Raw genomic sequence first — 23,907 nt, forward strand, 5'->3', positions numbered from 1 at the left:
TTAGAAAAATTGTTAAGCGAACACTTCTATACGTATCATATAATGAAATAGTGGGTCAAAAGTTCGATAAAAAGATTGTAAACAAATTGAGAAAATGCGAGAAGAATTTAAAAAGGTTTTAAAGGAAGAATAAAAAATATAATAAAAAAATATTGTAAAAAAAATTGAGAAAAAAATAAAACAATAAAAAAGTAAGAGAGTATAAATAGAAAAATTAAAATGTGTTTGAAGAGTGAAAAGATTGAATTGAATTAAAAATCTCGAGTTATTTTAAAAGATTTATTAAAAAAGAGGCTAATGGGTAAAAAAAGAAGTAAAAAAAAGAAAAAAAAAAGAAAGAGAGATGGTGGGAACTGAACCCATGACCTTCTGACTACAATGTATACTAGGGGTGTTCAAAACCGGATATCTGAAAATTCGGATATCCGAATTTCGGATATCTGGAAATTCGGATAGTGAATTTTGTCATCCGATATCCGAATCCGAAATTTCGGATATCCGGTTTTCGGATATCCGAAATTTCGGATTCGAATATCGGATTATCCAAATATCCGAATTTTATTCTTCTTTTGATTTTGGGTCTTTTCTTCTTTAGGTTAAAACTTCAGTGGCAGCCACCACATTTTCATACTTAAATTGAATATCAATATCCTAAATTTTATCAGCAATTAACATCTCTTTATTTTATCCACCTGTTATAACAATCGAGAAGCATTATTTCAAACCAGAAAATGTGTGTATAAACAATGTATAGAACAAAATTATATAAAAAAAAAAATTACCATACTCTCAAACAAAACTGCCGCTTACTAGTTAAACAAAGCTATATACATCAAATATTTTGAAGACTGTAACAAATGGATATTTAGAACTCTCAAACTATTTAAAACAGTTGACATGGAGAAATTTTCAAAAACATTATCTTGATAATATAAGCGTAATCCAAAACTTAACATCTATTATCATTATCAATGTTGACCAAACTTTAAATAGATTAAAATAAATCCTAAATATGATATCACCCCTTATTTGCATATCACCGTTATCTCATATGTTGTACAAAAAGAAGATTAAAACTTAGATCTGGATATGGAGACGAAAGTTTATGTGGAGAAGGTAGCGATATCTTGATTACCGAGATGCAGAGAAGGTAAAGATGCAATGAAATTAGATTGAGAGTCACGAGACAAAAAAGTTTTAGATTTGGGGTTTCACTTTTTGTTTAAAGCTATTTGGAAGTCTGGAACTAGAAGAGTTTTTCTTTAAGGCCCATTTTAGATACTAAATAAATTAAATCATAAAGAAAAAAATAACTATATATGTATTTAATTTCGGATATTCGGGTATCCGAATTTTTGAAAATTTCCATCCGATATCCGAATTCGAAAAATCGGATATCCGATTTTCGAGTATCCGAAAATCCGGATATCCGATTTTTCGGATATTTTCGGATCGGATTTTCGGATATTTCGGGTTGCGGATTCGGATTTTATGAACACCCCTAATGTATACACTAACCATTGAACCGTTTCTGTGTTTGTTATATTTATAAAAAGTTTGTATTTATGTGTAAACAAAAGCAGTTTTAAAATTAAATGCAAAAGTGGGTCAAAATTGGACCTTAATCGGGCTGAAATTTAATTGTGGTTACTGTTCATTCAATTCTTCAATTGAATATATATATACGATGTATCTCCACTAACAGCTTACGATTCCGAAATTTCATGTATGCTTGTAATGTTATTTCCTACAAATTTTATATACTCGGTAAATAATTGGTTGTAACTTTTGATTTATTATGTTGAATTAAAAAAGACAAGTTATAAACTAGTGAAAGGACCCGTGAAATCACGGGTCTGTTTAAATGATAATTTTAAATGATATGTTTTAGAAATTAAGTGAATGTAAATGTGAAAGTCGTATTGTTTACATTATGTTGACAATTAGATACACAAAAAACATTAGCTTTTAAATGAAAATGCAAATGCTAAAATAGAATAAAGTAAAAAAATGTATTAATCTCGAATATGTTTTACGTGATTTGATTTTATAACGTGATTGTAACCTGTGTTCTTATCTAAATTTGAAATATATATTAACGTGATTTTTTTATGTATCAATACAAATTGATAAAAAAATATAAATATCGACTTTGCTCTCGGTGGATTAATTTTTTTTTTTTTTGCCATAAACCTACATATTTTGTCCCAAAATCTACATATTTTGCTTCAAAACCTTCAAATTTTGCTCAAAATTCTCCAACTTTTGCTCCAAAACCTTCAAATTATTCTCCAAAACCTTCAACTTTTATAAAAAAAAAGCCTTCATAATTTGCCTAAAAACCTCAATTTTTTGCCCCAAAACCTCATTATTTTGTCCAAAAAAATTGTTACGGTATTAATTTTTTTTTTTTTGCCCCCGGTGAAAAAAAATTTAGTTCCGCCACTGCATACGATCCACCTTCATTTCAAATAGTCACAATATGACTTAACATATGTCATCGGTTTTCAGATTTTTGTGTTTAACACACTCTAACTATTGTCATTTTTTTCAAATAGTTTTACATTATCCCATTTTTTCCAAATAGTTTTGCAATATCCCAGAACATTCAAATTTGGTAATTTGCTTTTGACATATATCAAAAGATTTAATTTAATTCGGTGATCACGATAATATTGGCATGAAATATGTTGACAATTACGCATACACTTTAACTTCTAAATTGTAATTAAATATACAATACAACTTAAAAATAATAAATACAAAATACAAAAAGATTTGAATGGCAATCAGTTCTCAAGTTCGGATATTAGGGCATTTGTTTTGCTTTTTTTTAAAACATATTTTAATTACTTTTTTATTAAATGATGACATCACCATGACTTGTGAGATTGTGACATGTGGCATGATTAAGGAAAATTAAGGGTAGATTAGTGAAAGGATGACATCATAAGGTTAGAGATTTAAAGGAACTTATAGATATAAACCTTCTTTTTTTTTTTTACCGTGCAATTAGATCCACTTTAACCTATGGTGCCATACTATATTTTATAAAATCTTAATGTACATTTCATAAAAAAAGTAATTATTGGATATTAATTTTACATATTTTATTATTTTATAGGAATATCCTTTTTAGTAATTTTACAATTTAAATTATCAAATAATTTTATTTTCTAACAGACTCAAAAATTGATTATCAGATTATTGCGATATCAAACAATATAATCAAATTCAAACACCATTTATCAAAATCATGTTTTGCTGCAACTGATTATTTGATTCTAATTATCTAAAACGGATAATTAATTTTCAAAACGCAAAGTCAAACACCCTCATAGTTGAATAGGTATATAGTTATAGAACATATATAATAGCCCATAGCTGTGTGTGTTGTGTATACAGGCTCCTAGATGCCTTGCATCTAATCTCAAGTTTTAATAATGATATTGCTTTTCAAAAAAAAGATATTATTACTCCGTGTTCGGTAGTAATCTAATACGGGTATTATTGTATTAGTCAATGGTCAATAAACAAGATTCGTGACAACACATTTCTAACACGTATCAAAATTCCCCATTTTCGCCACTCAATTTATACTCTTCCCCAAAACCCTATTATCCACCGCTCACACACAAATTCACTCACCACCAAACCCTAACAACCAAAATGTCATCACAACAACTAATCGAATCTCACCGATCAAACGCCGAAATAATCACCGGCGAATCTCAATGCAAATCCAAAACGCAAGATCTGCTCTCCAAATTCAACCTCCCAAAAGGCCTAATCCCGATGACTGACGTAACAGAAGTCGGTCACAATGTTTCCACAGGGTTCGTGTGGGTTCGCCGGAAGAAGAAATTAATTCATCTGTTCAAATCGATTGGTCGGAAAGTGTCGTATGACGGTGAAGTAACGGCGTTTGTTGAACAAGGTAGGATGAGGAATTTGAGTGGTGTGAAGAGTAAAGAGCTTTTGATTTGGGTTACGGTATCGGATATTTTTGTTGGTGGTGAAAATGGGAAGATTACGTTTGGGACGCCGGCTGGGTTGGCTCGTTCGTTTCCGGTTACAGCGTTTGAAGATGAAGTTTAGTGGTAACTGAGATTGGTAAGGTTGAGAATGAAATCGTGAATGTAATGGTTTATTAGACTGTGATTATGGTAATAAAAAATTGTGTGTATGTTTGTGGATGGTCTTACTCCTGTTGTAACTGACTTTATTTTCTCATCAGTATTTTTTAGTAGTATCTACTCATAATCAAGAAAAAAAAAATACTCTATATGGTTATTTTAAAATTTTAAAATTAAATTAATTTTAATGTAAATTTAAATTTAAATTAGAATATGTTTGGTGTTGTTTATGGAAGAAAATGAAATGAAGGGCAAAGAACCAAGGAAAACAAGAAAGAGGCGATAGAATTGGTACCGAATTTGGGATCTCAGTAAAAATTTTGGGATCTAATTAATGGTCAAACTTTATTTTCCAACTATTTTATTCTTTTTTTAACAGTTAAACATAGACACAAAAAGTTACTACTATTAAGCTTACTATTTGTTTATTTATTTATTTTTTTTGCAAAAAACGAAAATAAATTAAAAAAATTAAAAACTGGATCATAGTGAGTTTACATGCATCTTACCCACTTGATATGAAAAAGAACCAAAAATACCCCATGCCATAAGGCCATTACTGTTATAATTCAGTAGGCTTATAACTACCTTTAGTGGTTTGATTCTTGATGTTATAATTCAGTAGGCTTATAACTACCTTTAGTGGTTTGATTCTTGATGTTATAATTCAGTAGGCTTATAGCTACCTTTAGTGATTTGATTCTTGATTTAGAATACTAATAATGAAGTGTAAGAACAAAGATGATAATGGAGAGAAAGAAAGAAACACTTTGTAAGTGTGAGAAATGGTGCAAGTTTAATGCTTGCATTCATGAGTATTTATAGCCTAAAATCTCAATATAAAAATACATACTTTGTGTACCAAAATTGACTATATGTATACACCAAAATTGACTATCCATATCTATATTATTATTATTATTATAACACTCCCCCTTGGATAGCAATTTTATTTTGTTGAAGATCAACTATAAATTACTGCCTCGTTAAAAACCTTGCTAAAGAAAACCCAGTGGGAAAAAAAACTTTAGCTAAGGGAAAAAGAGTGCAGCATGGAGTTGACTCCCCCTCAAGTAGACATCGCTTCAGCTGTTACATCTTTTGAACATGTCTCATGCCAATGTTATGAACGTGTGTTCTGAAAATAGCAGTTGGAAGTGCTTTCGTGAAAAGATCAGCAGAGTTTTTGCTAGATTGCACATATCTCATTTCAATCTGGTTGTCCTTAATGAGATTTTGAGTGTATGAGAAGAATCTAGGTGGTATGTGTTTTGTTCGGTCACTTTTGATATACCCTTCTTTCATCTGTGCTATGCAAGCTGCATTATCTTCAAAGATAGTTGTTGGACTTTTATCGCGTTCTAGTCCACAAGAATCAGTAATGAGTTGTGTCATTGATCTCAACCAAAAACATTCTCGAGTAGCTTCATGTAATGCAATCACTTCGGCATGATTTGACGATGTAGCAACAAGTGTTTGTTTTTGAGAACGCCATGATATTGCAGTACCTCCATTTAGGAATACATATCCAGTTTGAGATTTAGCTTTATGTGGATCAGATAAATAACCTGCATCTGCATAACCAACCAAATCTTGTTTTGATTCGTTAGAATAAAATAATCCTAAATCAGTAGTTCCTCGAAGGTATCGAAATATGTGTTTGATCCCATTCCAGTGTCTTTTGGTAGGAGCAGAGCTGAACCTTGCCAACAAATTAACTGCAAAAGAAATGTCAGGTCTTGTACAATTTGTAAGATACATAAGAGCTCCAATTGCACTAAGATATGGTACTTCTGGTCCAAGAATGTCTTCTTGATCTTCACATGGACGAAATGGATCAGCTTCAACATTGAGTGATCTAACAACCATAGGAGTACTTAATGGTTTTGCCTTGTCCATATTGAAACGTTTCAAAATCTTTTCAGTATATGTTGTTTGATGTACAAGTAAACCATTAGGCATATGCTCAATTTGTAAACCAAGGCAATACTTGGTTTTTCCGAGATCTTTCATTTCAAATTCTTTCTTTAGAAGTTGAATGGCTTCATGGATCTCTTTATTTGTACCTATGATGTTAAGATCATCAACATAAACAGCTATGATCACATATCCGGATGTTGTTTTCTTAATGAAAACACAAGGGCAAGTAAGATTATTTGTATACCCTTTGCTTATCAAGTAATCACTTAATCGGTTATACCACATACGTCCCGATTGTTTTAACCCATATAAAGATCTTTGTAATTTAATCGAATACATTTCTTTGGGTTTTGCATTTGATGCTTCTGGTACCTTAAATCCTTCAGGTATCTTCATATATATATCACTATCAAGTGATCCATATAGATAAGCAGTCACAACATTCATGAGATGCATTTCTAAATTTTTAGAAACTGCCAGACTGATTAAGTACCTAAAAGTAATTGCATCCATAACAGGAGAATAAGTTTCTTCATAATCAATTCCCGGTCTTTGAGAAAAACCTTGAGCTACAAGTCTAGCTTTATACCTTGTAACTTCATTTTTCTCATTTCTTTTTCGGACAAAAATCCATCTGTATCCTACAGGTTTCACATCTTTAGGAGTGAGAATGATGGATCCGAAAACTTTTCTTTTATTGAGTGATTCTAATTCAGCTCGTATTGCTTCTTTCCATTGAGCCCAATCATGTCTATTTTGACATTCAACCATAGATGTTGGTTCTGGATCATCATCATTATTCATGATGTCATATGCAACATTAAATGAAAATTTCTCATCAAGATTTTTCATTTCATTTCGGTTCCATAATATTTTTGAATATGCATAATTGATTGCAATTTCTGTATTGACATCATCAATCTCCTCTGCAGTAGGAGTACTGATTTGTGGTTCTTCTTGAACACTTTCTTTTACTTCATTATCAGCTGATTTTCTTTTTCGAGGATTTTTATCCTTTGAACCGATTGGTCTTCCACGTTTCTGACGTGGCAAAGATTCATGAGTGACGTTATTGCCAGCTTTTGGAATTTCAATTCGAGCTGGAGTATTTACTGCTGGTATATATGATTTTGTCACCGTTTTTGTATCTGTAAATGCATCAGGCAATTGATTTGCAAGTTCTTGTATATGCATTATCTTTTGAACTTCTGTCTCGCATTCTTTTGTGCGAGGATCAAGATACTTTAATTGAGGTTCACATCATGAAACATCATTTTCTTTATTTTTCATTTCTCCCCCTAATCTAGGGAACAATGTTTCATTAAAATGACAATCAGCAAAACGTGCTGTAAAAACGTCACCTGTCATAGGTTCAATATACCTTAATATTGAAGATGTTTCATATCCAACATATATTCCCAACCTCCTTTGAGGACCCATTTTTGTACGTTGTGGTGTCGCAATTGGAACATACACTGCACAACCAAATGTTCTAAGATGGGAAATATTTGGCTCTTGACCAAAAGCAAGTTGTAGGGGGGAATATTTATGACTTGCACTTGGTCTGATGCGAATCAATGCAGCAGCATGTAAAATTGCATGACCCCATATACATACAGGGAGTTTTGTTCTCATTATCAATGGTCTAGCGATTAACTGTAAACGTTTAATCAATGACTCGGCTAAACCATTTTGTGTATGCACATGAGCAACAGAATGTTCAACAACAATTCCTATAGACATGCAATAGTCATTAAATGCTTGAGATGTAAATTCACCAGCATTATCAAGTCTCACCCTTTTAATGGTGTAATCAGGAAAATGAGCTCTCAATTTAATAATTTGGGCAAGAAATTTTGCAAATGCCACATTACGGCTTGATAACAGACAAACATGAGACCATCTGCTAGATGCGTCTATTAGAACCATGAAATATCTAAATGGTCCACATGGTGGATGAATTGGTCCACATATATCACCTTGAATTCTTTCAAGAAACATTGGTGATTCTTTCTCAACCTTAAGTGGTGAGGGTCTAGTTATCAATTTTCCAAGAGAGCAAGATGTACATGGAACCATTGTATCATGATGGATTTTTCTATCCTTTAGTGGATGTCCATGAGTACATTCAATAATCCTTTTCATCATTGTTGATCCTGGATGGCCTAATCTGTTATGCCATAAACTGAATACACCAGGATCAATATATTTTTCGTTAACTACCATATGTATTTCTGGTACATTTATATGTGTATAATGTAATCCAGAACTAAGTCTTGGCAGTTTTTCAACCACATGACTCTTGTCAGTGATACTTAAATATTTCTCATTTTCTGTTGTCACTGACTGATAATCATACCCGTTAAGGTATATGTCGGAGAAACTCAATAAATTTCTGCTTGATTTGGGAGAAAATAAGGCATCATTTATTAAAAATTTTGTACCATTTGGTAGTATGAAATTTGCCTTTCCTATCCCTTTTATCAAGTTAGCAGGTCCTGATATTGTATGTATAGTTCCTTCCGTTGGTTTTAGATCAATAAAATATTTCTCGGATTTAAGTATAGTGTGTGTAGTTCCACTGTCTGCTATACAGAGATCTCCACCACTTGATTGATGTTGTATTCCAGTAAAATTCATATTGAACTTCATATATAAGAAATAAATAGTGAGTACATTAATATTACACAATATTTTAAACGCAAATAGATAGTACTGAAACATTTAGCAAACATAATGACAAAGACAGACGATATTAAATCGTTTATTTTTCAAAAGACACACAACTTAAACATTCAAGAAATCTTCATATAAATCAGATGGTTTCTCAGTGACTGTTGGATCAATATTATCCACAAAATTTACTTCCTTTTCTTTACCTTTCAGCGAATCCTGATACATCTTAACAAGATGTTTAGATGTTCGGCAAGTATTAGCCCAGTGGCCCATTCTACCACATCTGTAGCAAGATTCTTCAGAATTTTTAGAAGAATTTTCTTCAACATCTTGTTTAATGGGCTTGTTTTGTGGTTGATATTTATATTTTCGTGGATTACTATTTCTTTGACCACCACGGCCACGACCACGACCACGTCCACGCCCATTACCATTACCATAAGGATGGTTTCTACCATAGTTATGGCTTTTGGCATGATGATGGTGATGGTTATTATAACCACGACCTTGCCCGCGTCCTTGTCCCTGTTTATAATTATTTGCAGTATTTGCTTCAGGGATTGCAAGTGTACCAGTAGGACGGGATTGCTGATTTTTCATTAATAGCTCATCATTTTGCTCTGCAACTAAGAGATATGAATTAAGTTCAGGATATGTTTTGAACTTTAGCATTCTCAAATTTCTTTGCACTGTGATGTTTGCAGCATTCATTGTGGAGAAAGTTTTCTCCATCATGTCTGCATCACTAATTTCATGTCCACAGAATTTAAGTTGTGAACATGTATTATACAGAGCTGAGCTGTATTCATTTACTTTCTTAAAGTCTTGGAACCTTAATGTTCTCCATTGTTCCATTGCAGCTGGAAGTAAAATTTCTCTTTGATTATTGAATCTGCTTTTGAGACCTTCCCATAAAACATGGGGATCTTCTACAGTCACATAATTATTTTGTAAGCATTCATCAATATGTTGATGAATAAAGCAACATGCCGTAGCTTGTTCTTTTTCAGAACAAGTGTTGTTTTCATTTATGGTTTCAAGAATGCCCATTGATTTAAGATGCATTTTTACTTTTATAACCCATGGCATGTAGTTGTTTCCAGTTGATTCTAAAGGAGTAAATTTAAGCTTTTCCAGATTCGACATTTTCTATTATCAAAAATTAAAACAAACATCATGATAAATTAGAGTCAATTTATATTCATAAGTATATAAACATTAAACATAAATTTAATATAACATAAATGATAAGTAGGTGACAGTGTCGACCATGTGTAAGCAATCATAAATAAATGTTATATAACAAAAATATAAATATTAGTAAACATAAATGAAAAATTTGGCGACAGTGTCGACCATATATTTTTTCAGGTGGTATAACCGACCTATATCATTCTGGTGGTATAACCGACCATATATCATTTTGGTGGTATAACCGACCATATATCATTTTGGTGGTATAACCGACCATATATCATTTTGGTGGCAGAGCCAACCATATTTAGTATTAAGATTATCGTGCTGATAACGTGTTATAATTCAGTAGGCTTATAACTACCTTTAGTGGTTTGATTCTTGATGTTATAATTCAGTAGGCTTATAACTACCTTTAGTGGTTTGATTCTTGATGTTATAATTCAGTAGGCTTATAACTACCTTTAGTGATTTGATTCTTGATTTAGAATACTAATAATGAAGTGTAAGAACAAAGATGATAATGGAGAGAAAGAAAGAAACACTTTGTAAGTGTGAGAAATGGTGCAAGTTTAATGCTTGCATTCATGAGTATTTATAGCCTAAAATCTCAATATAAAAATACATACTTTGTGTACCAAAATTGACTATATGTATACACCAAAATTGACTATCCATATCTATATTATTATTATTATTATAACAATTACATCGATACACTACTAATAAAAACCAACACAAGGCCTATTAGCCACAGTAAACCACCACTTCCTTTCAGTATGCTCATGTGGATGGGTCTTGTAAATGGTCGTACGTAGGTTTGGGTTCGAGACGATCGATAGAAAAAGAGGTTTTTTTCGATGAGTTTAAAGAACACGGTTTCAGTCCTCCTTCGTCGGGGTACTTTCATCGATGTCGGGACTGGTAATGGTTCGACCTTTTCGTTCAAGACTAGTGTGAGTAATGGCATCGACACCAACAACACTAGCGACAAGGTTAGGGATGTGGATGACGATGTCGGTTAATGGGGGTTTACTTCGCTTGTTTGTTAGTAGTTGTCCTCATTGTTAGATTGTTTGTTAGATTCGTTTATTTTCATGTTTTTAGTTTCTTTGTCGTTTTTGTCCTTGGCTCGGATTTAGTTAGCGTTCTCTTAGGGTGCTGTCGTTAGATTTTTGTTTTCTACTTTCGAACCATATCCGTGTTTCTTTCTTGTTTTTCTTTTTTTTTTTTTTTTTTTTTTTCTTTTGGAGAAAAAGATTTTGTTACATAAAGTTCTAGTGTTTTTGTCAAAAAAAAAAAAATAATAATAAAAAAAATAAAATAAAATAAAGTTTGTTGTTTCAATTCAAGAATTAAACTATCCCACTATCTTCAATTTTGCATTAGCATCCTAGGTTGATCAAGCCATATAGTTTGACCACAAAAAAAAATTAACGAACGTGTCCAATACGTGTGCTTTAACTTGGGCCGGGCACTCAATCCATACAACAACAATCATGCAGGATTGCTAGTATGATTATGCTTGTTACATTTATGAATTTAATTCAATTATATATCAAATATAATAATTATTTTTTATATTGACTTTTATTATTAATTTTGGACAAAATTACACGGATAGTCTTTGTAGTTTGCTCAAAAACACACGGATAGTCCAAATTTGATTTTTTCAACTTAATAGTCCAGAAGTTTGCACATTTTACACAGATAATTTGGTTTTAAATTTTCGTGAAAAAGTTAACACATCTGAAGAAGGAGAAGAAGAAGAAAAAGAAAGAGTTGAAGGCTAGTAGAGAGTTTGAGACGAAAGAAGATAAGCTGGTACCGATTTTGATTGGCCAAAGTGGAAGAATGTATTGCGATTGCAGGGTTACCTCGTGCGAAGGCTTTTGCAAATAGTGATACATTTTAAATAGATTTGTTCCTAGAGATCAACTCGGTAGCGTGACATTGAAATCAAGAAGGTATGCCACTTTCACTTCGGTTCTTACACGCTCATTGACCACGAAGACGACTTGGACTACGGGGAGGCCATTCAAAATTTGTTTATGAGTGGCAAGGTTGACAAGAAGTGTGGTTTTGCGGACTCTAGTGAAGTGAAGGTGACACTTCGGGTTTGGCAAAAGAAAAAATGACCAAGGAGGCTTCGTGGCTTTTAATAATATATTGGCGTGTATGGCCGAGAGCGAACCGGCTATGGTTAACCTTACTAATTCTAGTGAGATCCCTCATGCGCCGGTTTAAAATACGCATCAACGAAAACGTTGAAAAAGGTTTGTTCAAGGCGCTGAAATGGAAGAATTCTGCGTTTTCATCAAGGAAATCTATTTCTCATATTTCGTCTTCTTTGATTTCATGTTTCCTAGCGCACTTTGGTATCATGGATCGTTCTTTTTTGTTAGCTTATGATCATTGTTGTAAAAAAAACGATTACCCGCTGATAATCCCTGATTACTCATTTTTAAGAGCAATTCGTTCCGATTTTCCAAAATCCGTTTAATTAATCAGTCAACGTCGATTAGTGGGTCAAAAATGAATTTGGTAAAATCAAAGTCTGTTAAAGTCAAAATTGGTCAAAATTTTAACATGAATTTAAACTAGAACTTTAGAGTTTTTGAACAAAATGAATTTTTTTAGACAATTACAACAACAACAATAACAATAAATTTTAATGTTTATGGTTTTTTCTTGATGTTTATGGTTTACGTTAAAGTTTATGTAAATGTTTATGGTTTTCTTTTATATTTACACATATAAATTTTGAAATTTAATATTTAAATGTATTAAGTATAATCTGATTAATTCCCGATTAATCTCTGAATTGCCAATTACTCCTTTCAAAGTCTCGATAATCAATCACCGAATAACGAATTTTGCAACCTTGCTTATGATAGTGGTACTTTTATGTTTCGTTTTAGATTAAGTAAGACTCGGCATAGGTAGTTTGTTTGTTATCCGTTTTTTAGGTACGAGCCTCACCGGTGTTTTTCTTTTGTAAATTTCGTTTTCTTTTTTCGAAAACGTTATAGTATTTATATAAGCCTTTCCTTATTTTTTAAAAAAAAAAGAGAAACAACTGATTATTATTAATCTGTACTTTGAGCCATACTTTTATGGTTACAAAGTAGATGATAGCATTCAAAAGCTAAATAATAACAGCAATACAATAACATACAATATTAAGCTAAAGGTTCTTTCACAGTTACAACAGCAACTTCCAATGATCATATGAAATGCCAGTATGATAAAGAATTGGATCTTCTATCAAATATAGGTTGAGAGTTCAGGCTTGACCTGAGTGCTCTAACTAGTAATGGTTTGTGATTAAAAACGGTCTGAACGTAAGCAGAACTCCAAGTAACTCGATCGCATTCAAGAAGAAAAATATCATTTGGTCACCTGCAATTAATTAAAAGAAAAAGTTATGCCTTATATTTGGTTGGTAAGATAACTTACAAATCTTACACTATTAGATATCTCTAAGGATCATAAAGTTTCAAACACAAGAAAGTGCATTTTTAAGCGAATAAGAGTCGACGTAATGAACAGAATAAAAGTAGGTACCTGGAAGAAACGCTGCATTTTGTCTCTTTTGGGACCAGGATAAACTAAAAAATAATAGTAACCGATAATTAGTTTTAATGTGAGGTAAATGCGCGTATTATTTACTTGATGTGAAAAAACGGTATACGCAAATGAGTACTCACAGTGCTCCTCCACATGCAGGACCAATTGCTTTGCAAATCGACTGCAACGTCATCGCAATACCATTGGCCGCACCTCTTTCGTGTTGATCCTGTTATTGATGTACACATGTATAAGATATGACAATTAATTTATTCACCTGAACATTGTTAAAAAGTAAAGGAAAAAATTTAGAAACGATAAGCGATTATTACCACAGCCTTATTTTGCAACATGAATGTACTGGTTATGATGGACACCTGGTAAAACCAAAAACAAATAATGATGATATAAATAACATCAATTTCAGTTACAGCATCAATAGAAAGTTGAGTGCTTAAATCTTTATACTGTAACAGTGATAGGTGTTGTGGATGTGTGAATATTCGCCTTTCTAAAAAAACATCAAATTTGGGTAACCGGTCAAAGCGAATACATTTTTTAGGCATCTAAAAATACTCTGTACTGACATAAAACACCCTTTTATCCATTTCAAACTGTTGGTTTACATAAATAATCAAGATCTGCTGTACATAGGGAATGATTAGAATTTGTGATCTATACCCATTTGACCCATTACCAAAAAAATATAGCTCAATATGACTTGTTTCCGCAAAAACAGATTACAGTAGGAACATTAGTCCCTAATATCTATGTCCTATGAGTAAAAAAATGATTGCCTCATTTACATGTTCACATCTTGATTAAAGTAATAATATCACTTACTAAAAAAAATAAATAGGCAACATTTGGTCCCTGAAATCTTACCGACAAAACATTCTTCACGACCGAAGCACAGTTTAATGTAAAGGCAAGCATGAAACCGGATAACATCGCTATGTATGGATAACTTGTGAGTAGCGGTATAGACAAAACCTACACAACAAATAGTTGGGTCAATCCAAGGAGCAATTGACTTAACCAATAATTATTCCTTCACTAGTTTTTTTTTTCCCCCTTGGCTTTCAAGTCAGATGAACCACTTTTGGATTAAGAAAATTGATATGAATGTAGATATTCATTCATAAAAAATATCAGATCTTACAACAATTAATTTAACTAAGAAGATTCTGTCTTGAAAGTGGCATTAATTAATATTAATGATAAGTACAACTTTATTAAGTGAAAATTTGACTTTGAAAGTCAACGAAAAGAGAACTATCAAGTATATAAACAGAATAAAATATACTTACTCCTGAGATGCGAGCAACCATGATGGGGCCAACTAACCTCTCTGCAAGGGGATATAATGTTGTCTGGAAAAGGAGAAGGCCCACCCCTACAACAATACTTTTAAAAGTCAAATGCATATTTCAGCTAGTCAAACGTATATAGTTTCTATAAGGTGTAAACCTCCTAAAAGGTGAATTTAAAATGTTACATTTCTCAAAAAATAAAATGGTACAGAGATTAAACATGCTCATGCTGTCCTGCATATGAACATCGGAACACAATTGCAATATTGAATACGCACATAAGTAAGACATATTATCGTTCTCCAACCCACAATTTCAAAAGTTTCTATCGCTGAAATGTAGGCATATATTATTTATCATAAATTTGTAGAGTTGGAACCCACCTGTGATAGACAGGACTGTGCCAACATCCTCAGTAGAATAGTTTAGGCCTCCCAAACTCTTCGGGCTCACAGCCCATAATGAGAAAATCTGCCATTGATAAAAGTGAAAGCCATGTTATAAGCTTTATTTGGTTGAATGTATTGTATCATCATGCTAATAACATATTATAAGTTTTATGATTTATTAGTTTGTTGGGTTATTGACTTATCTACCATCATATCAGACTTTAGATTGCCAACTAATCACCTATTTTTTTTAATAATCTACCTCAGTGTACGCCATGTCATGAAGTGAAAAAACACAGTAGACGATGATAGAAGACATTAATGGCCAGTTCTTGAGGAGGCTTATTAGTGAAGACTTTTTATTTTCATCTGTCTTCCCTTCAGAATCAGGAACATTGGAAGCAGACTCCAACTCACTTTTCTTATGAAAGTGTAACGTTTCCTGAAGTGGATATAATGGGTTAAAAGATATACAAGATGTATGTAATAAAAATATATAAGAGGCCACATATGTACAGGTTCGAAGGAATCTGTCTACATTTTAAAATGTGAAGATCAATAAGACATAATCATCTTCTTCATGTAAATAAATCCTATTCAGACAGTCATGTTTAAGTGTGTGAAAATTCAGTAAAAAAACATACAAATCATCCTGTATCGTTTAAGCCTAAGATTATTTGGCCAATAAATCCAATTCATACCAACCATTATTTTACCCAACAAAGTAACATTACTATCCTGGGGATATTATTTCCAGTAACATTATACAATGTTCGACGCTTGGTTAGTGTTTAGCTATGTTCGATGCTTGGTTAGTTTGGTTTGGCGGGTCTGGCTCGGTTATAGGTAGTCCTTGTTTCTTTGTAACTTTCTAGGTGCGAGCCTCACCCGGCCCCATCTTTTGTATTTCCCGGTTGTTGACGTTTTCTTTTTGAAAACGTCATTGTTTTCTATGAGTTATCGTATTTTTAGCCAAAAAAATAAAAAATAAAAAAAAAATAAAAAAAAATAACATTATACAATTATTACTTGTTCTTATGATCATAAAAAGTTGAAGCTGATTTAGAACATCAAAATGAATATCATGTTAAGACGCATGCTTATGGATGTAGAGATAAAAATGGAAAGTACACTGGAAACTTTACCGGAAGCCAAAATAATGCACCGATGGTCACAAACAGTGCGAAAATGGAGATGCAAAGGCAAGGCAATAAGTATGGAAATCTGTATCAGAAATTTAAAAGTCACCAGTCGATATTGTTGGCACTAAAAATAAGAATAACAACACAGATATTTGAAAAGTTGAGGAGATAATTTTACCTCCCAAACAAAGAATCAGAAGATACTAGACTTGGAAATTTCTCTGCAGGCTATAGTAAACACGAAAAAAGAAAGATTAAAAAGGAATATAAAACTATAAAACCAAAGGTTTCAGAATTTCAGTAAAGAAAGGAGCAATATCAATCATGTACAATCTGTATGACCATGCATGCACACTTTTCTATAACTTACGTTGTCATTGCTATTGTAATCAGAATGTTTAATTCATATCATTTGTTATCAATTAACATTTTAAATTTCCAATTTTAACTGTAGAATACACAAGACAGGTTCAACAAGATGATAAAGACAACCAAATATCCTTTTATGATACTATACCCTTTGAGATAGTGAACTTCATGTACAACATGGTCAACAAAACATCACCAAAACTCTTTCCTTATTAGATTTTGATTTGTACGTATATCATATTGAGTTATTGACCCACTATTACCGAAGTAGTTATTGGTTATAATGGCATCCTTTCAATAAAATTTAAGGCGGCATCCGCATATCAAGATAGAAGAGGAGATGTGAACCTGTGCGAGGTAACCTCCCAAAGCTGGGCCAATGATCAGTCCTATCCCCCATGATGTACTGATCTGAAATAATCAAATCATTCACTTCTAATATTCCAGGTAAGAAAACTATAATATAAAAGATCAGCAAAAAGGATTTTAGGACCCACTTATAGTTATGTTGAACATTTACAGGTTCCGAAGTTCATAGATAGTGTTAAAATTTTGATATAAACGTGTTACTTAAATATTACCCGGACCCAACAAGTAATGTTGTAATATCCCCCTATTAACAGTTTTATGGAAAGTGAAAAGAAATTAAAAGAATAAAAAAGATGTCTGTTGCTTACAGCTGACAATCCTAACGCTTGATGTTCCTCACGGAAAAGTTCACATGCATATGCCTGTTTAGAGCAGAACATTTATTAATACGTTAGAGAACATTTAGAAACCACAACAGCAGAGAAACTAACAAATGCAGAATCGACAAGATTTAGGGATCAAGCTAAAGCTACATGACAGTAATATTAGAATTTGAAAGTAAGATAAAGATTACCTTTATTGGTCCAAGTAGCCCATTTAGCAAACCAAGAAGAAATCTTGTAATGATGGCCATCCAATAGTTAACACTAAACCCAAAAAGTGTGTTGAAAATAACCCTGAAGAAGATAAAAATAAAAACATCTATGAGACCAAAAGCGATCGGGTGATAGCAAACACTCTAAGTCAAGTAGTTACGTACACAGTTAAGGTGCCCAAAAGAATAACTGGTTTTCGACCGTATCGGTCAGCCACTACTCCCCAAAAGACAGATGTCAGTGCTCTTCCAACCATATATGCAGACCCTTCATAAGAATACCATATGGTTATACTTATACACTTACAGTGCAGGTAACAAATAATAATAGATCAATCAATGCCATTCATTCATATAGCTGGTCACACGGGTATAAGCGGGAGTTAGCTAAAAAACTACGGTTCCTAGGTCACCTTAAGTGTGGTATAATTTTATTGCAGAAAACCACCTGGATCATTTTTTATTAATAAATTGTAACTTTTGTAATCATATTTGTGACACTTGATATCTATAAAGAACTAATGCTTCAGGTCAACCAAACCCTACTAATACAAAAATTACCGATTTGGACCCGACCACATTTTGACCCATCACTCAACCTGCCCATTTTGCAGCAGACAATAAGCAAAACTCTTACCAACAAAGCCAGCATAGTAACTAATATCCTCCTCTTTATCTGCAATGTTGAAGTCCCTAACCTACAATAGAGATCAAGATAAATATTTTAAACTAATTCTGGACAACAGTAAACAAAACAAAGACGGAAGTGATCAAAATTACCATGAAATAAAGAAATGGAAATAGAGATGAAATTGGTAGCGCTGAGAAACAAAAAAATGGAAATGATGTTAGAAATGAACATTTAATAAGTTTTCCAAGCTCAACAAAGGTACTAGATATATAGTGTAAGACTGCAAGGTATACAAAGCATATAAAATTGTTCTTGCTAGTATTCGGATATTATGAATTTTCTTTTATCAAAAAGCAATTGTTAGTAGTTTGTTACTAATGTTTGTAGCGTTTTCTAACACGTAATACTCTACAACAAAGATACCTTCTATCAGTGTCATACATTATACATACACCATAACCAAATACTGAAATACTTTACAACAAGATAACACGTGATACTCTAAAACAAAATACTATTATTCAATATTATCTGCTGGATGCATTTTATCAAACAGTTGGTATGCAATAAACATAAATATTGGTTTTAATCACCATATTCCTCTTAAAATATGGTTAGTGATGACAGTTTTTCTAGTAGCTAGTAAAGTGGTCATTGCTCACGTAATATAATAATGGCCGGAAGAGAATATTATGCATTTTTTTTTTTTTTCTTCACAAAGTAGCGTAGTTTTGTTTGCTAAAGGCATGTAGAATGGATAAATCCACCAAAACTTTTAATGAATCCGGCACATGTATGCATAAATGAGATTTAGCTTTGATCCATATTAACTCGCATACTCGAATACATGTGTCACACGTGACTTGCACGTACTTAACAGGGCATTGTCTATGGTATACTGAGCAAAAAGTATAAGTGTCCCACCCACGCTCACAAACAATGTAAAACGCCACAAGTAAGTTACACATCCAAAAGGATGCGCTTACATGACTTTCATCATCAGCGCTAAACGGGGTTGCCAAAAAGCTGAACCGACGAGTACAACGTACAAATTGTGAGCAGGCCGTTAAGTAAATAAAAGATGGTTGACACGATCCCAACAATTTACAACCAACAAAAAGCATTGGAGTTTGCTAGGACAGTTGTCAAATTGCGTTGGGACCACTTACACTTTTCTAGCTTTAACCGACCAAATAGTACGACGTGGCAAAAGCATGTTCCCTTCGTCCACTTACGTGACACTCAAACACACATTACTCACATACTTTAGAATATTCTCAAGATCACCATATAGAGTGGCGATTCCAGAAACGAAATTCAATGGGTCTCAATTTTTTTTCCAGTACTAATTATATTTAATTGTTATTTTAATGGTTGTTTACCTTTAAAAATTACAAATTCAAAATATATATGGGGTCTGACTAGTTAAACTTAGTGATATTTTATATAGTTTAATGGAAAAACTATAAATTCGAAAAATATACGAGGTCTTATAGTTGAATTTAGTGGTATCTAATACATTTTAAAGGGTATTTTCTACACAAAATTTTCAAACTAGTGGTGTTCTGTGACCCCACGGGCCAGACCTTGAATTCACTAATGACTATACATTCATCATATGGTCATTAACCCACGCCACCGGAGCCTGAACAGCTTCTAAGCTACTCCTAACGGTTAAAGGTAACGTTTATTAAACATAAAGCCTAAAACTTTTCATGAGTCATCGACGACGATGGTGGGTCGACGTTTAACCACCTACCCCTGCTGAGATCATCATCTCACATTGAGGTTATTCAAGGTGCGATTTAAACTCGAATGACCCTTAAATCGTCAGCTTTTGTTGATCAAGTATAAACCCAACCCTTTGAACTGGTTGATCATATATAATTGTTATTGTTATAATTATAATTATAATTATAATTATAATTATAATAATTATAATCATAATTATTATACTCATATACTAATACAATAATACTCTTACACAGTCACTCTTACTCAAATAAAACATAAAACATACGTAAATTATAAAGAAACATTTACCAAACATGAGTCACATCACATGCGTGTCATCATTGATGTCTTTACACTTTATAAAAAAGTAAACAAACAAGATTATTACGGAGGAGTGTAAGTTATTAGAAAAGAAATTGATATATCAGCCATCATTTTTTAAAATTTTAACATATTGTACGATACAAAGAGTCTACGATGAATATATACAAATAATAAATAATAAATGGTGCCACTACCCATTCAAAAAACAATGCAAGCTACACGTATATAAATTAAATCATCATAAGTTGAACTATATAGGGATAATTATGTAAAATAAAATCATATATAGATAGTATACTTACCGACACATAATACAACGATCCATATAAATATTAGCTGTTTGATGGGTAACCCGGTTTGTATTCGTTTATCATGATCAACTTTACAACCGGGACAATTTTCATGGTATACATGCTCCAAAAGCGCGTCCTTTAGCTCATTATTACCCGTCATTCTTACAATAAATCTTTACACTAAATTCAGCTCCTTATCCTCCTTTAAAAATGTTATCGATCGATCGATATACAATTGTGAAATTAAATTAAGCTAGACTGGATAACCCAAAAGGCAGAAAAGAAGTGGAGGAGAAAAAGAAATTGAATTTGGCAACAAGAAAGCAAATACGGAGAATCATTTTGGACTATAAATATAATGAAAGTTAACTTACAACAATGGTCCCTCATTAAAAAGATTTATTAACTGGAGCCCTCCAAAAATTACAACTTGGTCCCAAAAAATTTCCATGTGGGATGGCAATGAGCGGAAAAAAACTCGTAACCCGCGGGTACCCGTGCCCGTGACGGGTGGATATTTATAAAAAAGTCTACCCGCGGGCAAGGTGCGGGTAAATTTTTATACCCGTTGGCGGGTCGCTGGCGGGTCACGGGTATCTCATACCCGTCGTGGGTAAAACACGACCCTTGAATCTGTGATGCACGTTTGACCTGTTTACCCGCATACATATACTTAATTATATAATATATAATTTAATTTTTTAATGTATTTCAGAATTATTCACGGGTTTACCCGCGAGTAGTGGGTATCCACAATTAAAAATGAGTTAAAGTTCACATTTTATAAACCCGTGGGTTTACCCGCGGGTCACGGGTAGAAAAATTTACCCGTTGGCGGGTAAACGGGTATTTGCGGGTAAGAAAAAAATTCTGACGGGCGGGTCACGGATATTAAGTATCCGTACCCGTTACCCGCGAATGCCATCCAACTGATTCACGTTTAGGTTTACATGAAGAACTAGTTATAATACTGAAGTACTGCCATGAATAATGTCATGTTTGGATCACATTCAATGCAAACTTTGAATTTGATCATCCACTCGTAGTGACGGAGGATTTAAGGGGCTGGGGAGGGCCATGGTCCCCCAAAAACTTACGTCCTTATTAGTAATTTTTATAGTTTTAAATACTAAATATGATAATTTCAAATCTTGGCACCTCCAAATCAAAATTAGAACATGTAGAGACTATGTTATTTTGAACTTTATGGAACTTATTTATGTATAAGAGAGTGCATGTGTTGATTGAGTTATTTTGGCCCCTTCATTATTAGTGTTCAAGCTCCGTTACAGTGACCACTCGTGAAAAAAAAAATACTACTCTATACGGTATATAATCTAGCAGGGATGACGGGAAGTCCAGTGGGGAACAAGGTGATCGATAGGGATGGCAATGAGCGTGTAACGACCCAACCCTCGTTATACTAAAAACACGACCCAAAATTTTTTTTTTTTGAACCTGTACATCTAGACGGCGTCCAGATTCCTGGACGGCGTCCAGTATTGAAGCCTTGGACGGCGTCCAACAATTTAGGACGGCGTCCAATTTAACTAACGGGGACTGATCAGTTTTCTTTTACACGTGAACGAAAAACCCGCTCCCCGACACATTCCAACGAAGTAAACTATCCCAACATATCAATATAAGTAAAACTAAAAGATTTTCACAATAAAAACTAGTTTTACATTGCGGGGCCCACATATGCCCAAAATACCATTAAGTACGAAATACGAGTTTCGACCACAAAAAAAGTTTAATTGCCAAACGTCACTAGAGCATGGTGTTTGGGGTTAAACTACCCAAATCTTGGTCGAACTTCCAAAAAGCCATAACCCCCGAGAGCCACTAATCCAAGCGAATACCTTTGCCCTTATCCAAGCCGGATCCTAAAAAGGTAAGCAACGAGAGGGTAAGCTAACGCTTAGTGAATGCAATAATTATACACATACATATATAACCTACTTACTTGCAATCATATACACAATTACCTCATAAATGCTAGCAATTTAAATGACATACCAACGCAAGGTATAACGCTAAATCTCCAAGACCACAAGCTTGAAATGCCCCGTCCTAATCCATCTAGACGGAGTCATCAACATTTGATCCCAGAGCGATGATCGACTCCAAGTAATGTCCTTAAAAATGAGCAAATGCACAGCGGAAGATTTCTTTCATACCTGAGAATAAACATGCTTTAAAGTGTCAACCAAAAGGTTGGTGAGTTCATAGGTTTATCTTAAAACAATAAAATTCATCATTTTGATAGACCACAAATTTAAATGTTGCACGGTACAAATGGGCCCGAATCCTATACCCACCTGTAATGTACATGCTATATTTTTTTAAATACAGTACACCTTTCTCGTGTACGAAATCATCTTTCATAAATCTTAGTAACCGTACACATATTTTGTGCACAAAAATAACATACACATAACCTGTGTATAAAATCGTTCTCTCGATACATAACATTCACTTTTCATTTGGTGGCAATTATCATGTCCACATAATTCAATGATGGCAATTATCATGTCCACATAATTCAATGGTGGCAATTATCCTGTCCACATAATTCAAAGGTGGCAATTATCATGTCCACATAATTCAATAATAATCAGCAGAACTTCTGTCTGCATAATAATTCATTTGAGGAATGTTTTGCTTGTGTCTATCTCGTCAAACATTTATAAAAACATTTCATGTATTCGCAGTTCACAACATATTTCAAGAGCATTTAATAAAACAGTTGTAAAAACAGCGCATGTATTCTCAGTCCCAAAAATGTAAAGAGTAAAAAGGGAGCAAATGAACTCACCTAATATATTTTGTAGTAAAAATACATATAACGACATTGAACAAGTATAGGGTTGACCTTGGATTCACGAACCTATATCATTTGTATATATTAACACATATAATTAACATGTAATAGTAATTAAACCAGTTTATTAATCATATAATATATTACTTATTAAAATAGTAATGCATCCATTATTTCCCAAGTTATATATATATATATATATATATATATATATATATATATATATATATATATATATATATATATATATATATATATATATTATTTTTTGTATGATATATGAACATAGTAAATTTAGATGTACTTATGATATATCTAAAAATTATATTTTTATATAACTATCTTTTGTTAACATAATATTTATAACAATAAAAAAATATGTTTAATAATACTAATAATAATAATAATAATAATAATAATAATATTTAAAATAATATTACTAGTAATAAAAATGATAATAATAATAATAATAATAATAATAATAATAA

At 32.7% G+C, this 23,907-nt stretch overlaps 2 protein-coding genes across 2 annotated transcripts; one reads left to right on the forward strand and one right to left on the reverse strand.

Moving 5' to 3' along the window:
* Positions 1-3,564: 3,564 nt before the first annotated feature.
* LOC139892053 (uncharacterized) lies at positions 3,565-4,196 on the forward strand. The gene has a single exon (XM_071875085.1). It carries the CDS (start codon positions 3,670-3,672, stop codon positions 4,096-4,098), a length of 429 nt encoding a protein of 142 aa, XP_071731186.1. The 5' UTR covers positions 3,565-3,669; the 3' UTR covers positions 4,099-4,196.
* An 8,796-nt stretch (positions 4,197-12,992) lies between these two features.
* On the reverse strand, positions 12,993-20,901 carry LOC139892054 (protein ZINC INDUCED FACILITATOR-LIKE 1-like). Its single transcript, XM_071875086.1, has 17 exons — positions 20,605-20,901; positions 18,394-18,434; positions 18,251-18,311; positions 17,779-17,881; positions 17,593-17,695; positions 17,387-17,440; positions 17,058-17,120; positions 16,519-16,568; positions 16,344-16,422; positions 15,461-15,640; positions 15,193-15,280; positions 14,807-14,892; positions 14,382-14,489; positions 13,829-13,873; positions 13,637-13,725; positions 13,494-13,537; positions 12,993-13,328 (listed from the first exon to the last, which is right to left on the reverse strand). The coding sequence occupies exons 1-17, from the start codon at positions 20,753-20,755 to the stop codon at positions 13,237-13,239; spliced, it is 1,437 nt and encodes a 478-aa protein (XP_071731187.1). The 5' UTR covers positions 20,756-20,901; the 3' UTR covers positions 12,993-13,236.
* Between the last annotated feature and the right edge of the window lie 3,006 nt (positions 20,902-23,907).

Source organism: Rutidosis leptorrhynchoides, chromosome 2 (assembly GCF_046630445.1).
Source record: "Rutidosis leptorrhynchoides isolate AG116_Rl617_1_P2 chromosome 2, CSIRO_AGI_Rlap_v1, whole genome shotgun sequence".
In the NCBI taxonomy this organism is placed as follows: domain Eukaryota; kingdom Viridiplantae; phylum Streptophyta; class Magnoliopsida; order Asterales; family Asteraceae; genus Rutidosis; species Rutidosis leptorrhynchoides.